The 19265-nt window shown below is 51.6% G+C and overlaps 8 protein-coding genes across 8 annotated transcripts; 2 read left to right on the top strand and 6 right to left on the bottom strand.

Moving 5' to 3' along the window:
- Positions 1-383: 383 nt before the first annotated feature.
- ccsD (Cytochrome P450 monooxygenase ccsD) lies at positions 384-2148 on the bottom strand (the record flags this gene model as incomplete). The annotated part of the gene is made up of 3 exons (XM_036633510.1): positions 384-802; positions 903-1800; positions 1861-2148. 3 exons carry the CDS (start codon positions 2146-2148, stop codon positions 384-386), a joined length of 1605 nt encoding a protein of 534 aa, XP_036501545.1.
- Positions 2149-3041: 893 nt separating this feature from the next.
- On the bottom strand, positions 3042-4747 carry ccsG (Cytochrome P450 monooxygenase ccsG; the record flags this gene model as incomplete). The annotated part of the gene is made up of 3 exons (XM_036633511.1): positions 3042-3454; positions 3526-4215; positions 4276-4747. 3 exons carry the CDS (start codon positions 4745-4747, stop codon positions 3042-3044), a joined length of 1575 nt encoding a protein of 524 aa, XP_036501548.1.
- A 448-nt stretch (positions 4748-5195) lies between these two features.
- ccsC-2 (Trans-enoyl reductase ccsC) lies at positions 5196-6352 on the bottom strand (the record flags this gene model as incomplete). The annotated part of the gene is made up of 2 exons (XM_036633512.1): positions 5196-5727; positions 5817-6352. The coding sequence occupies 2 exons, from the start codon at positions 6350-6352 to the stop codon at positions 5196-5198; spliced, it is 1068 nt and encodes a 355-aa protein (XP_036501547.1).
- A 352-nt stretch (positions 6353-6704) lies between these two features.
- On the top strand, positions 6705-7979 carry ccsF-1 (Diels-Alderase ccsF; the record flags this gene model as incomplete). The annotated part of the gene is made up of 1 exon (XM_036633513.1): positions 6705-7979. One exon carries the CDS (start codon positions 6705-6707, stop codon positions 7977-7979), a length of 1275 nt encoding a protein of 424 aa, XP_036501542.1.
- Positions 7980-8785: 806 nt separating this feature from the next.
- Positions 8786-10174, top strand: ccsE-1 (Hydrolyase ccsE; the record flags this gene model as incomplete). Its single annotated transcript, XM_036633514.1, has 2 exons — positions 8786-9598; positions 9665-10174. The coding sequence occupies 2 exons, from the start codon at positions 8786-8788 to the stop codon at positions 10172-10174; spliced, it is 1323 nt and encodes a 440-aa protein (XP_036501541.1).
- Positions 10175-10669: 495 nt separating this feature from the next.
- FUS6-7 (Efflux pump FUS6) lies at positions 10670-12513 on the bottom strand (the record flags this gene model as incomplete). The annotated part of the gene is made up of 2 exons (XM_036633515.1): positions 10670-12095; positions 12200-12513. 2 exons carry the CDS (start codon positions 12511-12513, stop codon positions 10670-10672), a joined length of 1740 nt encoding a protein of 579 aa, XP_036501544.1.
- A 1200-nt stretch (positions 12514-13713) lies between these two features.
- ATR2-8 (Cytochrome P450 monooxygenase ATR2) lies at positions 13714-15553 on the bottom strand (the record flags this gene model as incomplete). The annotated part of the gene is made up of 6 exons (XM_036633516.1): positions 13714-14150; positions 14219-14890; positions 14947-15031; positions 15086-15177; positions 15231-15267; positions 15323-15553. 6 exons carry the CDS (start codon positions 15551-15553, stop codon positions 13714-13716), a joined length of 1554 nt encoding a protein of 517 aa, XP_036501543.1.
- Positions 15554-16911: 1358 nt separating this feature from the next.
- On the bottom strand, positions 16912-18849 carry ccsR (Cytochalasin cluster regulator ccsR; the record flags this gene model as incomplete). The annotated part of the gene is made up of 1 exon (XM_036633517.1): positions 16912-18849. One exon carries the CDS (start codon positions 18847-18849, stop codon positions 16912-16914), a length of 1938 nt encoding a protein of 645 aa, XP_036501550.1.
- Between the last annotated feature and the right edge of the window lie 416 nt (positions 18850-19265).

Genomic DNA, 19265 nt, shown 5'->3' on the forward strand with positions numbered 1-19265 from the left:
CAGAAACTGACATTTATGGGAATTGTCGTCTCGAATAAGCATGAAGCGTCAACACAGGAAATAGATAGCCCATGTCTCGTTGTTTTTGTCCATAGAAAGATGCCAAATATTCTTGCCTCGCAAAGAGACTGCCATCTCGTCTTTTTAAAAAGAAATACGAGATATCCCTAGAAATAAACCCTTGTTCACAAAAGAGAAATATGATTAGTTAGCGGACATGTCACTAGTCTTGGAGACTAACGCGAAGGATATTTCTATACAACGTATTTGATTGCGAAACTGTGTCAATAATGATTCTTTACAATGGAAATGTGAATCCTATTTCAATAATGCTACTGAATTTGACTTGGTGGGTGGGGATGTTTGTTGTTCCAGCGCTTTAGTTACTTGGGAGATCGAGACTTGAACAATATCTCAACCGAATTGTCCGGTGCGTACGACCCGTTGACCAAGGGACTGCTCTTCAGAGGTGCCACCTTCCTCAGACGAATGTCATAGTTCATAACAACATGGGCGATGACGATCTTGAGCGTGCTAGTGGCGAAGAAGCGACCGGGGCAGGCCTGCAATCCATCGCCCCAGCCCGGCGAGTTCGAGCTAGTGGTCACGAAGTGATAGCGGTTGTCGTTGCCAGACAACTCCCGCAGGCGATAAAAACGGTCCATGTCAAACTTGTCAGGATTCTCCCAGAGATCAGGGGACCTGTTGATCTCCTGCGCGTCTACAACAGCCATCACGCCGGGCGGGACCGTAGAGCCATCAGAAAGCTGGAAAGGCTCTTTGACGTAACGTTGAAGAGTGACTGCGAACAAAGTTGGTTATGTCAAAAATCCGAAAGAAAGAATACTAGATACTTGCGAGGACGACAATGAAATTTGTTCAGAGTAGGCATTGCAACTTACAGCGAGTAATGGGATGAAGTCGGAAAGACTCGCGGAGGAAGCTGTCCATTCGCTTCAGTTCTTGAAGGTGGGTCCTTGGCAGCTGACCGTCCACCATAACCTCTTTGAGCTCCTGACGCAAGATATCGGCTGCCTCGGGATGCTGTGCCAGCTCCCATAACGCGTGATACAATGCAGAAGCGGTCGTCGGTGTAGAGGTGTAGCTGACTTGAATGTAGTCTGTGACGAGTTGCTTAATCGTTGCTGCAGCTTCGGTGTATCGTGACAGCAGGAATTGCGTGAAGGGAAGATCTTCATCTGACTTAGGTACGAGAAGTTTGCGCTTATCCTTGGTTTCCTTGAATGTCTTGATTTCATCGTCGAGCTTTGGCTTCAGCAACCGCTTCATGTCCCAGTAATTCTTGGTAACAGGCAGGAAGTACAAAGGACGCAAAATCGATCTCAGGATGCTTGGTGTAGCATTCAGGAGCGTGACTGCCATGTAAACGAAGAGAGGAGAATAGATGACGGCTTTGACCCAGCGCTGATTGCGCCCAAGCTCTCTGCCAACAAATGTGCAGGCATTGATTTTGGCGATGATCTCCAAAGACGTCATTAGGAGGTTGAAGCCCTTTTCCTCGGGGCAGTGACCGATAATGGTGTCAAAGGTCATTTTGGCGTCTTGCTGACGGTTGAGGACACGTGCGGGCAGGGAGCGGGTCAGTTCGGCAGTGATGGTTTTGACGAGTTCGTGTGTCTCGCCGCCGATCAGACTCCAATCGCCAGAGTTACACACATGCTGGAAGTTCATGATAGATGCTGTCTGCTCGGGAACTCGTTTGAGCTCGTCCCAGCTGCTGGTAGGGTAGATGACGAATCTGTATCGTTTGTTGATGGCCATGAAAGGCTTGTCCGGATACTATGCGGTCCCATGTCAGCTCTTTGTGCTGCCGCCAAGCAGACATGGATGCCATCTCACCAGTTTCTTTCCTTCCGCAATGATGGTGTCGAAATGGTAATCATTTCTTTTGACGATGGGAAAGCCATGATCAGGTTCCCGTTGCTGTCGACCCCAAGTTGCGCGATATAGACCGTACACGACAAGACTCAGGACCGTGCCCAGGAGGAAGACACGAGGGAAAGCTGAATAGAGGACAGTTCTGGCGATGAATTTGAACATTTGCCATCTGGAAAGCCTGAGGGGTGCCAGACTTTGGCGGAGAACCAGGTACGGTTCAATAATCTTGGATTCGATTGAAAATGACATATTGGGTGCGTTTGATTTCTGTCTTGGTGTTGAGGAGAAAATTGGTTGGAGTGAAGGAAGATGAGGTCTTCACATGGCTGAAAAGCACAGCGACTATGTGAATATCAAAGCTCTCCTCAGGGTTCGGATGTGGACATAGCTTGTAGCTTGGGATGGCTTGACCATGCTTGTCGGCTGCGGCATCCCTGCACCGTTGCCTTTGCTATCGGGCTCGGCGATTGCACACCGAGACCGCACCCCGATTGGCTGGATTGTGCGCCAAAGTCGGGATCTAACCAAGCATCCTGGGTGTATTAGGGGGATCCCTGACGCGTCCGAACAGGTGGGCAGCGTGGAGATGAGGGGAAGTGGTCCAACTCTAAATCCTCGCCAACCACAGACGGCTCAGTCTTTTCAAGACGGTGTACCAAGCCAACGCAAGGACATTGGCTCACTCACATCATCGTAATCGATTAAGGCCGGATACACGTGGGCCGCGAGTCAGCATCCAGAACGAGTATCAGCATCACTGAACCATGAATTGGACAATATAAGCTATGTTCGTTGATTCTGTCTACAGAAACCCTGATTGCGAACTGCCTAAATCTTCGGTTTGATGACTGGTATGGAAGATGACCACGTTGATATGCGTGATTTACGGGTGAGCGTACGAATAGGGGAATGTATTCTTTTTATCACTTTGTCCGAGGAAGGGGCTTTTGGAATTGACATCATGATTTCATCCCGAAATCCCATAGGATAAAAGACTTGAATGCAGCTTTGTTGGGATATTTGTCCTGACAGCCAACATATTCCAAATGAACTATCCATGGACGATACAATTGTGGCCCGCGAACCAAAGCGGGAGTATTCGAGTGTTCCGCCAAAGGATTTTCATCGTCCTTGAGTCCTTCCTAGTACTTTCTCCTAACCAGCAGGTTAACAGTTGGGGCGGGTCTGCTAGTGTTGTCATTGTAGAGATTCGGCAGTCTCTCTGTGCCACCATGCTCGTACTTGAACTCGTACTGCGTCATGAAATTGATCAGGAAAAACTTCATAACGATGGCGCTGAGAAAGCGACCCGGACATGCATGTATCCCGGCCCCAAAACCAAGCGCACTATCCGAGACGGAAGCGTAATGGAATCGATTAGGATCGACTGTCTCGCGAAGGCGCAAGAACCTATAACCATCAAATTTTTCTGGGTCGGGATAGTTATCAGCGTCATAGTGAGCGCCGTCGGAATGAAACATGATAGTCGTGCCCGCCGGAAGGTGGAAGCCATCCTTGAACGTGTACGGCTTTAGGGTGTAGCGCTGGGTAGAAACTAGAAAACTCTGGGTCAGCGAATAGTCTGCTCCGTGACGTCGGCTCACCTCTTTGGGAAACATGACTCACCGAAGCCTATGGGGTTCAACCGGGCACTCTCTTTCATGAAACTGTCTAGCTTTCGCATCATAGCCACATGTTGCAGTGTCCATTGGCCATTATTAGCCTGAACCTTGGCGAGGGTCTCGGTGACTTCCAGCAAGATATCGTCATGGTACTCGGGATGCGCAATCCAATCGTAGACAAATGAATTGAGTGTCCCCGAGGTAGTGTGTATGGCTGTCAAAGATAAGAATAGTTGCGATTCAGTAATTCCGTACAATGACCGATCTTTCTGATTGCTCTTCATGAGCCAGAAGACGACGTCTCTGTAAACTTCAGATGGATCTCCGAAGCTGTCCGTGTTTGACATCGCCTCGCGCCGTTCTTTGTAGAGGGGCCGCAGCAGGTCAATTGACTGTTTTCTTATACGTCGCAAGTCCTTTTGAATTGACTCTGACCAGGGAGCCAGCCATCTCCAACGTGGGGTGTACTTGTCTTTGATGGCTTGTGCTGCCCCAAACGCAACAAACGTCGTCTCAACGACGATCTGCTGCCAAGCCGGATTTCGGCACAGCGGAGCTCCAACGAGAGCGACAGAAGCTACGCGGGCCACAAAGCTGCATACGAGCTCATAAGCTGACGCGGTCTTCCACTCAAAGGAGACGTTCTCGCTGAGGTGCTGGGCGGCTTCGTTCCAGAGGTCTGTCACTAGAGGTCCTGGGGAACCGATCAGCATAGATCGAAGGGAAGAAAGAATAGATGTTATAGACGGCTTACCCAAGTTTCTGTTTAGGTCAACCCGGATCACATGTGCCGCAGCTTCCGTCTGTCTTGGGGCTCGACTGTAGTCCAACAGGAAGGACTTCGCTGAGTAGGCCTCGAAGCTGAAGAGGTCTGTTGGGGCCTTCTTGACTTCTTCCAAGTACTTCGTTGGTAGAAGGACTTGGGAGCCCAATTCGCCGACGGGGTGACGTATCTGGAAAGGGATGCCTTGGCGCAAGTATTTTTCGTAGCCTTGCCGAAGGAGACTCCGGGTCTCATTCATGTATATCTCAACATTGTTCGATCCATCAAACCGGAGCAACGGTATGTGTCGCAACTGATCTGCTGTCGCAGGCTCAACGTCATTGCCAAATGGCCAGACGTTGTAAAAATGCAAGAAGTAGACAAGAGTTACCCCAATGCTACCACCTAATAACAAGAAGAATGCTTTTGCAGTTAGCAGTTCAAATCCCAGTAGTTGCAGCATGGTGTCGATCCTGGAGGTAGGCGTTGTCGATTTCGTACATAAGAATGAAAACAATACTGCGTGCAGCAGATGCGCGACAGCTGATGCGCCTAAGGGTTATATCATCTTACTCCTTGAAGCCAGAGGTCCCCTGCATGTTCGGCGGTCGGTAGTCGCTTCGGAGACACTAATCCTCGTTCACAAACTTTGTTTTGGCCTATGGAGAATATGCGTTTGCCATGTAAGCCTTGATGTTACTGGAGCCAAACAGCACGGTTCATAAGATGGTCTTCTGTTAAGAACTATAGCCTGTCTATTATCTGAAATCATTCGGGGACTTAGGAGGCAGACCTGAAGGTCGGCTGAGCATGCTCACTTTACCCTGATAAATCTGCACATTGTGGTCATTGATCCACGATGCGGTCCATAAACTGAAAGACAAAGGAAAGGAATGATCGTCAACTACTAATTAGGATTCGTCCAAAGTTACAATCAGCTTCTGGCCGGAGACCTCCTTATTTTTCAACATCTCAACGCCTTCCAGGATACCCTCAAACTTCCCATCCAATTCCTTCAGTGGATGGGGTCTCAGATTCCCTTGATCCAGCAACTTTTGCAGGTCTTTGTACCAGCGGATGCCAAACGCTCTAAGTTCCGGGTCCTCGTCTCTCTCGTAGCCGTAGTCCAAATCCAGACGATGACCCAAAATGGCCATCCCCATGACAAAGAATAATTTAACGGCCCTCCGTTCCAGAGCGTAGTCTGGGTACATCTCGAGGCAGGCATAGCGGCCCCCTGCTCGTCCCATCGCTTCGTAGCACAGAGCAACACTTTTGAGGTCCGTAAAAGGGTCAATGATGTAGGACAGCGTGTCGCGAGTGTACGATTTGATCTTCTTGCCGCAGTCCGGATCGTTGTAATCAAAAACTTCCTCTGCGCCGTACTTCTTGGCCAAGTTGAAGTTCCTCGGCGAACAGGTGGCAATGGGGATGTGTCCTATCCTATTTGGATTTTAGATCGTTAGTATCAGGGGTACCCTGACAAGCGACACCAAAATGGGAGACTCTGCCCCGCTCGGAGACGAACTCACAGGCGAAGGAGCTGCAACGCCATTGTTCCGACCGACGAGCTGGCCCCATGAACCAGCACCATGCGGGGCTTTTCGGCTGGTTGCATAGGGGTTCCCGGCAACATCAAACCCTTGTAAATTGCCATCCCCAGTGTGCTGAGCCCCGTCGTGCTGAGACCAACAGCCTGTCGGAATGACATATTGGGTGGGAGCTTGAGCGTAAACTCGGACTCGGATACGGTGTACTGAGTGAACGTCCCGGACTCCGGCCGACTCGGATTGGATCCGTGGACAGCTCCGCACACCCTGTCGCCGACTTTGAAGGCCGTAACGTCGGATCCCAATCCAACAACGATTCCAGCAAAATCGCATCCGTCAACTGCGCCAGGGCAAGGGAACCGTTCGTACATTTTGTGATCGCATGGGTTGATGGCCACAGCCTTCACCTGCACCAAGAGCTCGTTGGGTCTAGGCTGCGGCATGGGCACATTCTCATCGATCCGTAAGCAACCATCGTCGCCTTGAACGACAGCAGTTCGCTTGGTAGGGATATGCATCGCGAGTTGAAGCGTGAATAATGGAAGGAAATTGGAGAGCAACGTTTGTGTCGCTGGATGTTCGGTCGCTCATCTACGGGACCTGGTTATATGCTATCCAGTGAACCATTGTGTTCGGAGGTCAGTTTTATCTTTCGGACATCGAAAACTCAATTGGGATGGACCAGCCTCAAGAGGGGACTCTAGCTGGAGTAGATAGCCATAAAGTATGCCTGCAAAATCCCCCACACGCTCTATTCCACCGCTTCACAGCATCCATCCGAGCTCGCAGCATTGACTCACCCATTCACGCCAAAATTACTCCGCTTTACAGCTCTTCTGTATCTTTTCGAATAGCCATCTCGAAAAAGTCATGATTGCTGCCAACATTCTCTTGGCTTCACTGCTTGTTTCCCCTGCTCGGGGCAGCAAAGTGTGGCTGGAACCATGGCCTCTGCATTGGAAAAGTCCTAACCTCGCTGGTCTTGCCGTACAAGAACAGCAGGTGCCTTTAACCGACAACATCGAGGCATCAGGTTGTCAGATCAGCAATTTGACAGCCTACGACATGGCCAAAGGCAGGAAGCTGGTCGATTTCGCTAGGGGTGCCACCGAGAACATAGAAATGCCAAAGATTCGTCCACTCAACTCAACTGCTGGTGAGCAGTGGGCCTTTGATGGCGTCTCTGAAGATGGCATGCAGTCGTTCATCTTTGGCTTCTACCGCGACCCGAACTACTCGATCCTAGGCGCTGGCAATTTTCGCCTGTCGCTCGAGTTTGGGTTTTCTGATGGCACCCGGTTTTCCGAGCTCTACTACGCCGAGCGAACTGTCATGGAAACCTGTCCACAAGGTGTCAGGGGCGTGTGGTACAGTGAGAAGGAAGGATACCAGTTTTCTTTCCTCGTGAACTCAGACATGAGCGAGGCTATCATCACTCTTCACTCAGACACGGTAAAAGGAACGATCATCACGAAATCCAAGTCATTGCCTATTGCTGCCGACGGCCACGTCTGGCCAAATGAGAACGCAACGACGGAACCCGTTCGCCACTTGCACTGGTCGCAACCCATTCCTGCCGGCACGTTGGACTTCGATGTCGAGATCAAAGGCAAGAGGGTGACTTGGAGCGGCATTGGTGGTCATGAGAGGTTCTGGTCTGCTTTCAGCTGGTTTACATGCTTGAAGAACCTGCAAGGTGTGCGAGCAATGCTCGGGCCTTACGTTCTCAGCTTCTTCCGCTTTGAGTCAAACCTGGATCAGGGCCACGTCCACCAATCTGCGGCCCTGTTTAGAGATGGTATACCCGTCTTTCGTTCGACATCTCCAACCCCGTCCGACACGGAAGACTACGTCCTTGCCAGCAAGACGTATGGCGGCGCGGTTACTGGCACTCTCAAGGACAAGGTTACAGGCTTTCAGCTTGAGCTTGTCTCCCCGAGCAATAGACGCCACTACACTTTCTTCGTGGAGCATGCAAACCTGGCGTTTGAGTACATTCTTGGCGAGGGTGTTGGTGGTAGTGGCTTCTCAGGAAAGGCAAGGGGTGGGCATGTTGGAATGGATCAGTACGAGGGTGTCTCGATGAGCGAGGCATTGACATTTCCCAAGAACTCGCCGCTCTTCCAGAGTAACTATGTCGAGTAGACACGCGTTTCCCAAAGTTGACTTAACTTCTAAGATGGATATCTTACCACCAAAAGAATAGGTGGAGTTATTTACGTTTTATCATTAGGTATGCGCTAAGAGGGCACGAGGAGACATGGTGTTTGAGCAACAGTTTGAGAGCTACCAACTGAATACAGTCCTCCACAAATTTCGTCTGCCATTTCGTTATAAAGCTTCTCTCTTGGTTTGTGTCATTTATTAACGGAGGTGTGAACAGTCTACGCAAAACATCACCTTCGAATAAATCTCAAGGTACCGCCTGTTATAATTCAAATGATCTCAAAATTGGCACGCTTGCACGTCAATCCGGGGGTTGGGATGTCCCATTCCACACAGGATTTTCTCTAGGGACAGCAGAAAGTGCCTCTTAGCAGTGAAAAGATACCGTGTGACTTTGGAATCAGAACCCAGTCGGACCCGTCCCCTGCAAATTTTCGGAGCTATGTCGAAGGTTTGGGCATCGGGAACTAAGATAAGAAAGTAGCATCCCCGACTCCGAACGTGAGCACCTCGGAACATCGTAAAAGTATACTCTCCATCATAGCTCCATCACTTCATTGCTGCGGCATCCTAAGTTTACATTATCTTTACTAGGAGAGGCGGCTACACATTACGACCTGCTTTGCACAACAACCACAGTGGACTGTGGCAAGCCAATCTCCGCTTGTACTGGTGAAAATACCCATGCGGCACTTATTTTCATCTCTCAAGCTAATGCAAAAGATTTAGGCTACTCTACCCCTAAACCAGAAATTATCATCACGACTATTTAAAAATTTGCAAAAATGCACAAACTATTCCCAAGTAGCACGTTTTTCGACTTCGAGACGGTTCGAATTCTCGGCACTACCGTCTATGGCGGTGCGGAAACGGCCGAAGTTCTTGAGGCAGTGGGCGAAATCAAAGCCAACGATCCTAAATCGTGGGAAAAGGCGTGGGCTAAACAGGCGGCACGAGCCGAGGTTTTAGCCAAAGAGGCCTGCGCGCACGGCGACAAAGATGCCGCCAGAAGGGCATATCTGCGAGCTGCCAATTACACCCGTGCCAGCGGCTACATGTTCGTTTCTTCCCCGCCCGCCGATGGCGACACGGCCATGATACAGCATCCGTGTGCGCTGTCTGTGTCGGAGCGGATGGGCAGTCTCTTTCGCAAGGCTATTGATCTTATGGACTGCCCGGTACAATTGCTTTCTATCCCCTACGAGGGCCATCAACTGCCAGGATATCTCTATCTGCCGCCTGAGAGCTGCCGCATCCCTGGCCGAAAGATCCCCATCTTGGTGAACTTTGGAGGAGCAGATTCGTGCCAGGAAGAGCTCTTCTTTATGTACCCTTCCTCTGGTTACCGACAAGGATACGCCGTTCTCACGTTTGACGGGCCTGGCCAGGGTGTCATGCTCCGTCGCCACGGCCTCGTTATGCGACCAAATTGGGAAATTGTTTCGGAGCGAGTTATCGATCATCTTGTCGACTTTTCCGCCAAGAATCCCAATCTTGAACTCGACGTCGATAGCATTGCTGTCGCTGGTGCGTCCATGGGAGGCTACTATGCGCTTCGTGCTGCTGCTGATCCCAGGGTCAAAGCTTGCGTCTCCATCGTAAGTTCCATTCAAGGATCAGAACTTCATGAACCCTGTGCTAACACGGTTCTTTCTTCTAATCAGGACCCGTTCTTTGACATGTGGGACTTTGGCACCGCCCACGTCTCTCGCTTGTTCCTGTCGGCCTGGATGAATGGATGGATGAGCCGGGACGTGATAGACAAGTTGATGAATACTCTGAAGACGTTCTCATTTCAGCTCAAGTGGGAGATCTCTGTCGCTGGAACCTTTTTTGGGCTCTCGTCGCCTTCAGACATCCTGCTTCATATGAAGAAGTTTTCGCTGGCTGGTTCACAACAGAAGGATGGTGTCGACTATCTCACGCGCGTGGTCTGTCCTGTTCTCGTATCTGGTAGCGGAAACTCGCTGTACTTGGATGTGGACGAGCACACCAAGCGATGTTATGACGGCCTGGTCAATGTTCCTCTCGAAAACAAGGAAATGTGGGTGCCGGCCAGTCCGGGGCAGGGGAGTCTCCAGGCAAAGATGGGAGCCGTGGCCTTGTGTGGCCAAAGAAGTTTGCAGTTTCTTGATCGTGCGCTTGGTATCGATAGACCGCCGGTGTTCTTGTAGCATATGCTCCTCATATGACAACATATCTCCGAAGAAACCTTTTTGTTGCGGATCACAGTTATTCCCCCGTGTTCCTATGGTAACCTAGGGATAAAGGCTCGTGTTCACTATAAGCGGAAAGATTATGGTCAAGAAACATTGTATCCTCGTGGTTTGCCCAGTTCAAACACAGAGAGAATTCAATACGATCTAATGAGAGAAGTCTGAATATTCATCTCTGTCGCAAAGGCCATGATATTGCTTAAAGCACGTCTACTTGTCGCTTCCTGTGAAAGAATTTGACATCACTAAGCTTGTGGTAAACTTAGAACACGGTCGGCGAGGCATCTCACTCAGACAAGCTATCACCACTTTAACTCAAAGTACAACGCAAACCATCCACGGCACGTTGTGTCAAGGTCAATCAGAAGTCTATTCTAAGCGCTAGCACATGCTTATGACATGCGCGAGTGCCAGGTTGAAACCTCAAACGACTGATTATACATGCGAGATAGTCTATACCTCACTGTTGGAAGATGTCTGGCCCGGCTTTTCCTCTTTCAGACCAAATTCCTCTGTTGTTTGTTCGGTGCGACACTCCAGGTCTTTCTCTATCAAAGACGCAATAACGCCAAGACCCGCGATCGCGATGAGCACCTGCCAGACGCGCTGTAGGCTCACCTCGTATAGGCCGATGATTTCGTTCTGCACCGCATCAGGGAAGGAACGGACAAAATCTCGTGACGCCTGTTGGTAAGCCTGGCCAAGGCCCAAGCTTGCCCTCGCATTGCTGTCCAGGCCGGAGGACGAAAGTAGCTCGTCAAATCGACTGTTGAAGATGGCAGCTGGGATCGTGATGGCAAAGACGGTGGATATACTTCTGATGAAGGCGAATGCGCTGGTGCTGGCTGCGTTGAGCGAGTCTGGCAACGCCGCTTGAACCGCGGTCAAGATGGAGGCGTTGGGAAGGCCGACGCTGATACCCGTGATAATCCCCGTGATTGCGATTACAGCGAGGTGTGTGTTACGGTTGAGCAAGGTGAAAACGCCCATCATGATCGTCATCAGTGCAAAGCTGCCGATATGTACCATACGGAATTTGCCCATATTTGTGACTAGAGCACCACCGACAGCAGCAGATATGCAGAACAATATCGAGAACGGTAGGAGCAGAATTCCAGATCTCTCGGGATACACCAGAAGCGTTGACTGGAAATAGAGCGGGAGGAAGTAAAGGGCGCCGTATGATACCAGGATCTGCACGGCCTCGGCCACATAGGCGGCCACAGACGTTCTATTCTGGAACAGTGATATCGGCAAAGCTGGATGAGGACACCAAGGCGATGCCTCAAAGCCGATAAATAAGCCGTGGCCGATGACACCCAGCACCAGTGTAATTATGATGACCGGATGGGACCAAGCGTACTTTGATCCGCCGCCGTACGTAAGACCGTATAGAAGTGACGTGACAGATGCGCACAGAAGAAGGAGACCGACAACGTCAATTCTTTTGAGCTTTTCCAGTGGTGTTGAGTCCTCGTCGCTGCGGTGCTTGAGGTTCAGGGAAAAGAAGAGGAGGGCCAGGCAGACTCCGCAAATTGGCAAGTTCAGATAGAAGACCCATCGCCAAGATGTCCGTTGGACGATGATCCCACCGAGGAAGGGTCCCAGCACGGAGCCGATGACGATGAAGAGGAAGAGGAGTCCCATGAATTGTCCACGCTCCCTCAGCGGTAGGAGGTCGCAAAGGATGATCTCCACGAGAGTGTTGATGCCAGCGGCGCCAAGCCCTTGTACCGCTCGCCCGCCGATTAGTGTCGCCGCGTTGTTGGCGGCACCACAGACAGCCGATCCTGCGGCGAAGATGACCACGGAAGCCAACATTGGCCACCGTCTGCCCCAAATGTCTGCTAGTTGACCGTAGAGAGGTTGAACAGCCGCACTGGAAACACGCGTTGGTAAGCGTCAAGATCGCGTAGTACAGTTATCCATGCTAGACCATTTATTGTTTGCTTGACGCTTCCATATCAACACCACATGACTTACCTGGTGAGAAAGTAAACGTTCACAACCCAGATGTAGTCCCTTTCGGCATCTACAGCGCGCGAAATCGCTGGGAGAGCCGTAGACATGATGCCGCCTTCCATGGAGCTTAGGAGAGCTGTGACGGACAAGCTCGCGAAGATGGCCCAAAAGGCCCATCCACGACCACCGGATTTGGGTGCATTTTCGTCGGGCGTCGGATCGGCTGTCGCGTCTGCCTGTGTTTTGTCGTTGAGTGTCACAGGGCTATCTGGATTAGATTCAACTCGATTTGGAGATCGATCTCCCAACTTGATGCCATCCTCTGGTCGAGACATTTTGTTGATGTGGACTGGTTGAACAGGAAGGGAATACTAGGTACGGAAGAGAAATGTGTCGATAGAAGGAACACAATGAACGTAGGACTTATCGATTTACTCCATTTATGGACTAGCTGAGATACGCTTCTGCGGCAGGCTCTTGACTCGACATTCCTTTACATGGCCCCCAAAGGTGTCATTGCGACTCAATGTGCCGGAGCGGCACTCACGACAATCTACGAGTTCCTTGTCTATTGTCAAGATATTCAACGTATTAAGATGGGACGAAATCGGTGCGATCGACAATAAACCAGCGAATTCCCACCGATTGGAAAGCCTAAAGTCCAAGGAGAGGTTCGTGTCTATGCACTTTGGGTGGGTGCCACTGACAGGAGTGGTAATTCTAGTCCGAATGCATCATGCAGGTCTGGAAGCCAAATACTGCCTGATTTATAATACGGTTACATGAGCGACTCGCGCCAAGAGTCGGCGAATTTCGCCATTGGGAGAACAACACGGTCGGAGCCCTCCGATGGTGCAACGTAGGCCGGGCCATCAAACATAACGGGAAAGCCAAATTTTGACTTCCGCAACAACGCAGGGCAGATAACTTTCGGGACCTGAGAAAACGCTCCCGCAGTTGCACCCATCTAGATTGAAACGGAAGAGATATTGGGAACCCAGGGAGAACAATGAGGCAATCAACGGAAGTGTTTTGTCAGCAAGTGAGGTTTACAAATGCTGAGAGGTCTGGAAATTTCGATCTTCAAAGTACCTGCATGAGAAGCGTTCCATCTACTACCCGGCCCGTTGAAAAATTAAAGTAAAACGTTTTTGTCAGGAAATGTTCGTTGCTTTAGCTGAATGAGACTCATTTCTCGGGAGCTGTCTTGTAGGCGTTGATACACTGATGCTGAGCATGTGTTTCTAAATAGACATTGTCACCAGTCTGAAAAGCTGTAGGAAACGGAAGTTCGATTGTTTTATTCATGTAGAAACGTTGTAGCTTAGATGCGACTACAGTTCCGCCCTTTCAAGACTCGGAGTTGTTTTGTTTTCTGCATGCTTTCTTTGTGCTCCACGGTTCTAGCGAGATAACTAGCCACTCCATCACTACCTAAACTACAATACTCATGTGTTTGCAGTGTAAGTCATCTAAACAAGGACTTCCATATCTCGTTGCTTCATCAAAATAGTCTTCGTGGGGTCAGGGACATTCTAACGCCAGATTTCGGTTAGATCTCCTTGGTCATTCTTATAAACAGTAATGGGTCTACTTGCCTGGTCACCAAACACAAGGCTGGGATATCTCTCGTTTACACCGTCAGGCAACTTGATGTCGTAGGTGCGCAAAAGATTCGCCATCACCGTCTTGATCTCGTTAACGGCGAAAACACGCCCTGGACAAGCGTGCTTGCCGAAGCTGAAGCTGAGGTGCGTGGGTCCAACGTAAGCAGCCTGAAGCTGATTCAGTTGGGCTGGGTTGTCATCTCTGCGGAGCTTGTAGAAGCGCAGAGCATCGAATACGTCCGGATTCGGGAAGATCTCTGGGTCTTGGTTGATGCCGACGCTTGGGACCTCTACGAACGTGCCCTCCGGAATCACCTGGCCGTTCGAGAGTTCGAACGGTTTCAAGACCTTGCGGACGTAGGCACCTATGTTTAGGGAAAGTGGTCAGTCATCTGGACACAGCAGTTTGTAATCCATGGAATGGGTCACATACTCGCACTCAAGGGAGTAACTCTCATAACCTCCCTGAGAAAGCTATCCATCTTCTTCATATTCTGCAGTGCTGCAGTTGTGAATTGGCCATTGGATTCCTCCAAGACCTGTTCAACCTCTTCCAGAAGCATGGGAGCTAGTTCGGGCTTCGCCGCCAACCAGTACACTGCGTTCGTAGCCGTCATCGTCGTAGTATGAATGGCCGCGAAACTAGCACCAATCTGCGCCAGCGCCAGATCTCGGGTGCTCAGCTCTCCCACGCGGGTCTGCGAATCTAGCATCCACTGGAGCATGTCATTGTGCTTCAGTGAGCTCTCCTTTGCAGCCTGCTGCCGGGCAGTGACGATGGGTTGGAAGACCGCATCAGCTTCAGCGAGCCGCTTGTGTAGCGCCCTCGTCATGGGGAGCCAGGGGGCAATGAGAGGCCGCAGGAAGGTCGGTATCATGGCAATGCCGTACACGGCTTTCATGAGGTGTTGAGTAAAATCGATCGATGTGCTGAGATACGCCTCATTATCGCAAAGCTCAGGCCCGACGAAAACGTGCCCGGACGCAATTGCGATAATGCGCAAGAGTTTTGCGTTGATAGCAACCTCACTCCAACTGGATGTTGGCGCCAGTTCGCGTTGCAACGTCTTGGCGATTGTCTTGGCAACGGCGGGGTTCAGATCGTCTATTATGGAGATGAGTCAATTCACCAGTTATTGCACTAGACCAGGGTTCACCAACTTAGCGCGGGGGTCAAGTTGGCTCTTGATACGTGGACGAAAACGGGTAGTTCGAAGCCAACGGTGGTGTATTTGGATTGGATGAACTTTCTCGGTCAGTACTTGTAAGTGAAAGGCAGGGTGAGCGCGGTTCCACAAACCTCTTCAACCGCCTTTTGGGCACTGATGACATCGTCGGGCGCTTTACTCAACTCTGGCAGATACTTGGGAGGAACCAGGATTGAATCCCTAGCTTGGGAGTGGGTCAGCTACAAGGTATTTGATCACGGTGTTCATCCATCTTACTCTTGGCAGTCGTAATCAGAGAGATGCTGTCTTTGTGCTGTAAAAGACGTCAGGGATATCCAGGCGCAAGATGTTTTCAGGGCACAACTGACGTTGCGATAAGCATCGAGGAACATCTGAGTCGCGTTGCCCTGCATGAAATGCTTTCTGCGGGCCCATCGCGAACCCTTCCCCACGATAGGGACATTGGCAAGTGGATTCGGCTTGAACCAGCTGTGCGAAAATAACAGAAACGCGACGAAGACAACACCTGCTAGAGTAGAAGCCCAGTAGCTATGTGGCTCAGAGCCAGCAGGCGAATAAGAGTCAGATACGTTGGCCATATTGAAGTTAAGCTCTAATGTTTGATGGTGCGTAACCTGCGAGTGGAATAACTAGATACTGTCAGGTGTGTAAGGCGTGGAGACATGAGACATGCATGGCACGCGAAGGACGCCGGCGATTGTACAGTTTGGACTTATATACTCTGGCTCCGGTCCTCTAGAAACGACTTCATGAGGAGAACAGTTGCTCTGTATCGTTTGCTTGGCCTCTGATGCACTCGGAGTTCGGTGCTGATTGCACAGGACTGTAGGTTCCTACCTAAATCAGCCAACCTTCCACAAACCTTCTGTCACTAATCCCTGTTTGTACTGGCAGCTCCAATTGTACCACCTTGGTCATCTTATGTGATAAGCTGAATGATGCAAATAATGTCATGTGACTACAGGTGCGATATTCTCACGTTGGTGCCATGCAGCATAACCTTTTTCCGTTCTCCGAGAAATTGCGACCCCTGACATGTTATTTCCCTGTCCCGACTTTCTCACTGTGAGTTGGCCGACCGACAAGCTGCCAATATTACAGGGTGTTGCAGTGTTGCTCCAGACAGGCACGCGATGCAACCCTTTGGCCCTGCTCAAGTTTATTTCCTCTCAACGGCATTACCACGGCGGAATAATAGGATGAGATCCATTACAATATGACCTACCATCGGGGCATCGGACACGGGCATCACAATTGTTCCGGAAGGTTCTGGAAGGACCAGGCCAGGCATGTCCTTTTCGTTTCGGCCTCCGACGCCGATACCGACGTCTCCACATCCGAATCCGACTGTGGGGGTGGTTCACCGAATCGTACGGCACCCAAGCGATCGGCACCTCTGATGAACCGCAGCATCGATCACTGACAACTTAGGAACACCATCAGTGCAGTTTTGTGGGGAAGAAGGGCAACCCCAAATGTTGCTCGAAGCGAGCTGTTAGGAAGAAATCAGCCCATTGGCCAGTAACGTTGCGTTACCCGGGTTCTGCATTTCCAGGCAGGGCGTACTGATGCAGAGTCAAGGCAAGACACCCTCCTATTTCACGTGTCAGAATCCGAGGTGGTGGCTGCGCTATAAGTGCTTACTTCTATTGACAGGGACGTCTCTTAGCTGTACGGGGAAGCCCGCGAGTGTATTCGTCCGAACAATATCCGCAACCTCACTTTGAGTCCTTAAGTGGTTAGTGAACACAATGACTAGCTAGCCCAGTGAGATCCAAGGCAATTACCAAAGAATCAAGTGATATTCCCAGTTCCAGGTTTGATGCTTCGAGTGTACTTATGTCATGAAGGCCATCTACATATCGCTGTAATCTAAGTCATGGCTCTGAATCTAGTCTACCTCTCTGACATGAAATGGTGTCTAAACACGTCCACCCTAACCACGTCCACCTCGTAAAGTATGCCGGATGCTCTTCACAATCCCGCGGACCAGTGACAGCCGCGCCGAGTTGGGCCCCTCCCCGCCGCCACCCCTGTTGGCGCCGTGCAGAAACGTGTGAAGCAGCGTCGGTGCGCTCGTCAGGTTGAGCACGCCATTCTGCTGCGCATCCGCCAGGGTGCAGCTCTCGCGCGATGCGGGGTCGATGCCCAGCACGGCCTCGATCCGCTGCAGCATCTGGCAACTGACGTGGATGAGCATCTCAATCTGCAGGTGCGGGTGGCAGTTGAGGCCGAACCCGCCAATGTTGATGTCGGGCAGGATCACGGGCCCCAAGCCCTTGCCGCCGTGCCGTGGGTTCGTGCTGCTGCTGCTGTTGCTGCTGTTTTCGGGTGTACATTGATGCCGTTGGTACTTTTGCGTCAGGAGGGCGTTGTGGATGGCTGCGAAGACGGCCTCGTAGCCGCGGAAGAGCCACATGTAGCAGCTGATGATGGTGAACGTCGTCGGCATGCTGAAGAAGCCGCTGTGTTGGGGAGAGAGCAGCATAGGGACCGCCGTCGAAGCTTGACTACGGGAGTGAGGTGCCCCCGGACTCTTGAGCAGATCATCCATCCCGTCTCCGGCACCATCTTCATCCTCCGGGCGCCTGTGAGGTATGGGGAGAGACTCGTGTGTATTCGCCGTCCCGTCGTTTGAGAACACGTCCATCTCCTCTGGCGAGTCGACGTAGGAGTACTCCGAGATGGGGGACGAGCAGTCGCTTTGCTTGTCTTGCCGTGGCGGGGTCTGAAGACCCTTGAGACGCTCCACGGTATCCAAAAAGATCTGGGAGCTTTCCAGCAGCACGCCGACCATGTTCTTCCTCGTCTCGGACTCTTCCTCATGGGCTTCGGCGGCGGCACGGGTCTTCCCGCCCGGTGAATAAGCAAGCAGATCCTCCAGCTCCACGGCGTGATCTTCTGTGAGGCTAAAACATCTCAGCAGTAGCGATGTCAGCTCGGTGAGCCGCTGCAGACACTCGTCCTTAGTCTCACACCGATCACTCGTAATAGTTGTGGTTGGTCCTCGTGTCGTCGCTTTCGGGTTGTTGTTTGATTCGACGACAGGCGCGCTGGTGCTCTTCTCCGGGGCGGCGGCGGCGGTGGTGGTGTTAGTCAAGTCGCTTAGATCTTGGCCAAAGATGTTGGTCAGGGCAGGGTCGCACTCTGGCCAGTGGCTCAAGGAGGAAAGGTCGTGATCGCTTATACCAAAGGGGATGCTGCTGTTGCGGCCCCCGGGATTTGACTTCACGCCTGCATCGACGCCCGCAAAGACCATGCCGGGGAAGCCTCCACTAATCGCGGACAGGTCCGCACCGGATGGGTCCGCAGCCATGGTGCGATGGAAGCTGTCCTGCCGTCGTGATGACCCATGGCTCGGCCTGCCGTTCTGCTGCTGCTGTTGCTGACTGCCGACTGCTGTTAGTGCTGCTCGCCCTTCTCCTGGGCACTGTGACATCGGGGTGTTGCGATAGAACGATCGCGTGCTGGCATCCTGGTACATGTGGCCGCCGCCCGGTCCGGGGGGGAGGGCATCGTCGGTGGGCCGCTGATAGACTATAGGGGGCGACACCGAACCCATGGACCCTCGTCGCTCGTAGCCGCTGGTCCGTATCGACACCTGTCGCGTGCGAACCGTATGCAGGCACTCTGCGCCGGCCTTGACGCACCTCTCGCAGGCCGGCAAGCCTCCCCCGGCACCCTCGTTGAGGAAGTCGCAGCCGGGCGGCCTCACGCATCGCAGCTTGTGGGCGCGGCAGCGGTCGCAGGCGCTCCGTCTCGATCCGCTGCTGCTGTGGGAGCCGTTATCGTGTTGGATGACGCTGCTGCGGCGGGCTGCGGGAACGCCATTGGCGGTGGTGCTCTTGCCAAGCGATGCAAAGTTTGGGTCCATGAGATGTCTCCTTGTCTCTTTCGGGGAGAAGAGCTTTTTTTTGCTTGTTCTGGAAGGGCTCAGAAATGCATCGGGGGGGGGGGGGGGGGCTTAATATGCTCTAGCTAGAAAAGACTGAGGCCTGAAGTTTATAAGAAAACCACACGCAACAGACGCGTGCCTGTTGAAGCTTCAACGAAACTCAAAGATGATGCGACTCGTCGCGGGTCTTGTCACTGCAGCGGAAGGAGGCATGTCTAAAGTAGGATGAGATATGGAGCAAACCGGGGGGCTGGAAGCTTCAATCTGGCAGCGAGTGCGGGCGCTTAATGAACCAGAGAGAGTTGGAGAGTGAGTTGGGGGAAGCAGTAGGCAAAGTTTAAGGCTTGCCGACAGGAAAAAAGAAAATTGCCGACGGAACCAACTGCTGCGGCAAG

Source organism: Colletotrichum siamense (assembly GCF_013390195.1).
Source record: "Colletotrichum siamense strain Cg363 chromosome Unknown KSG_Cg363_contig01, whole genome shotgun sequence".
Lineage (NCBI taxonomy): Eukaryota > Fungi > Ascomycota > Sordariomycetes > Glomerellales > Glomerellaceae > Colletotrichum > Colletotrichum siamense.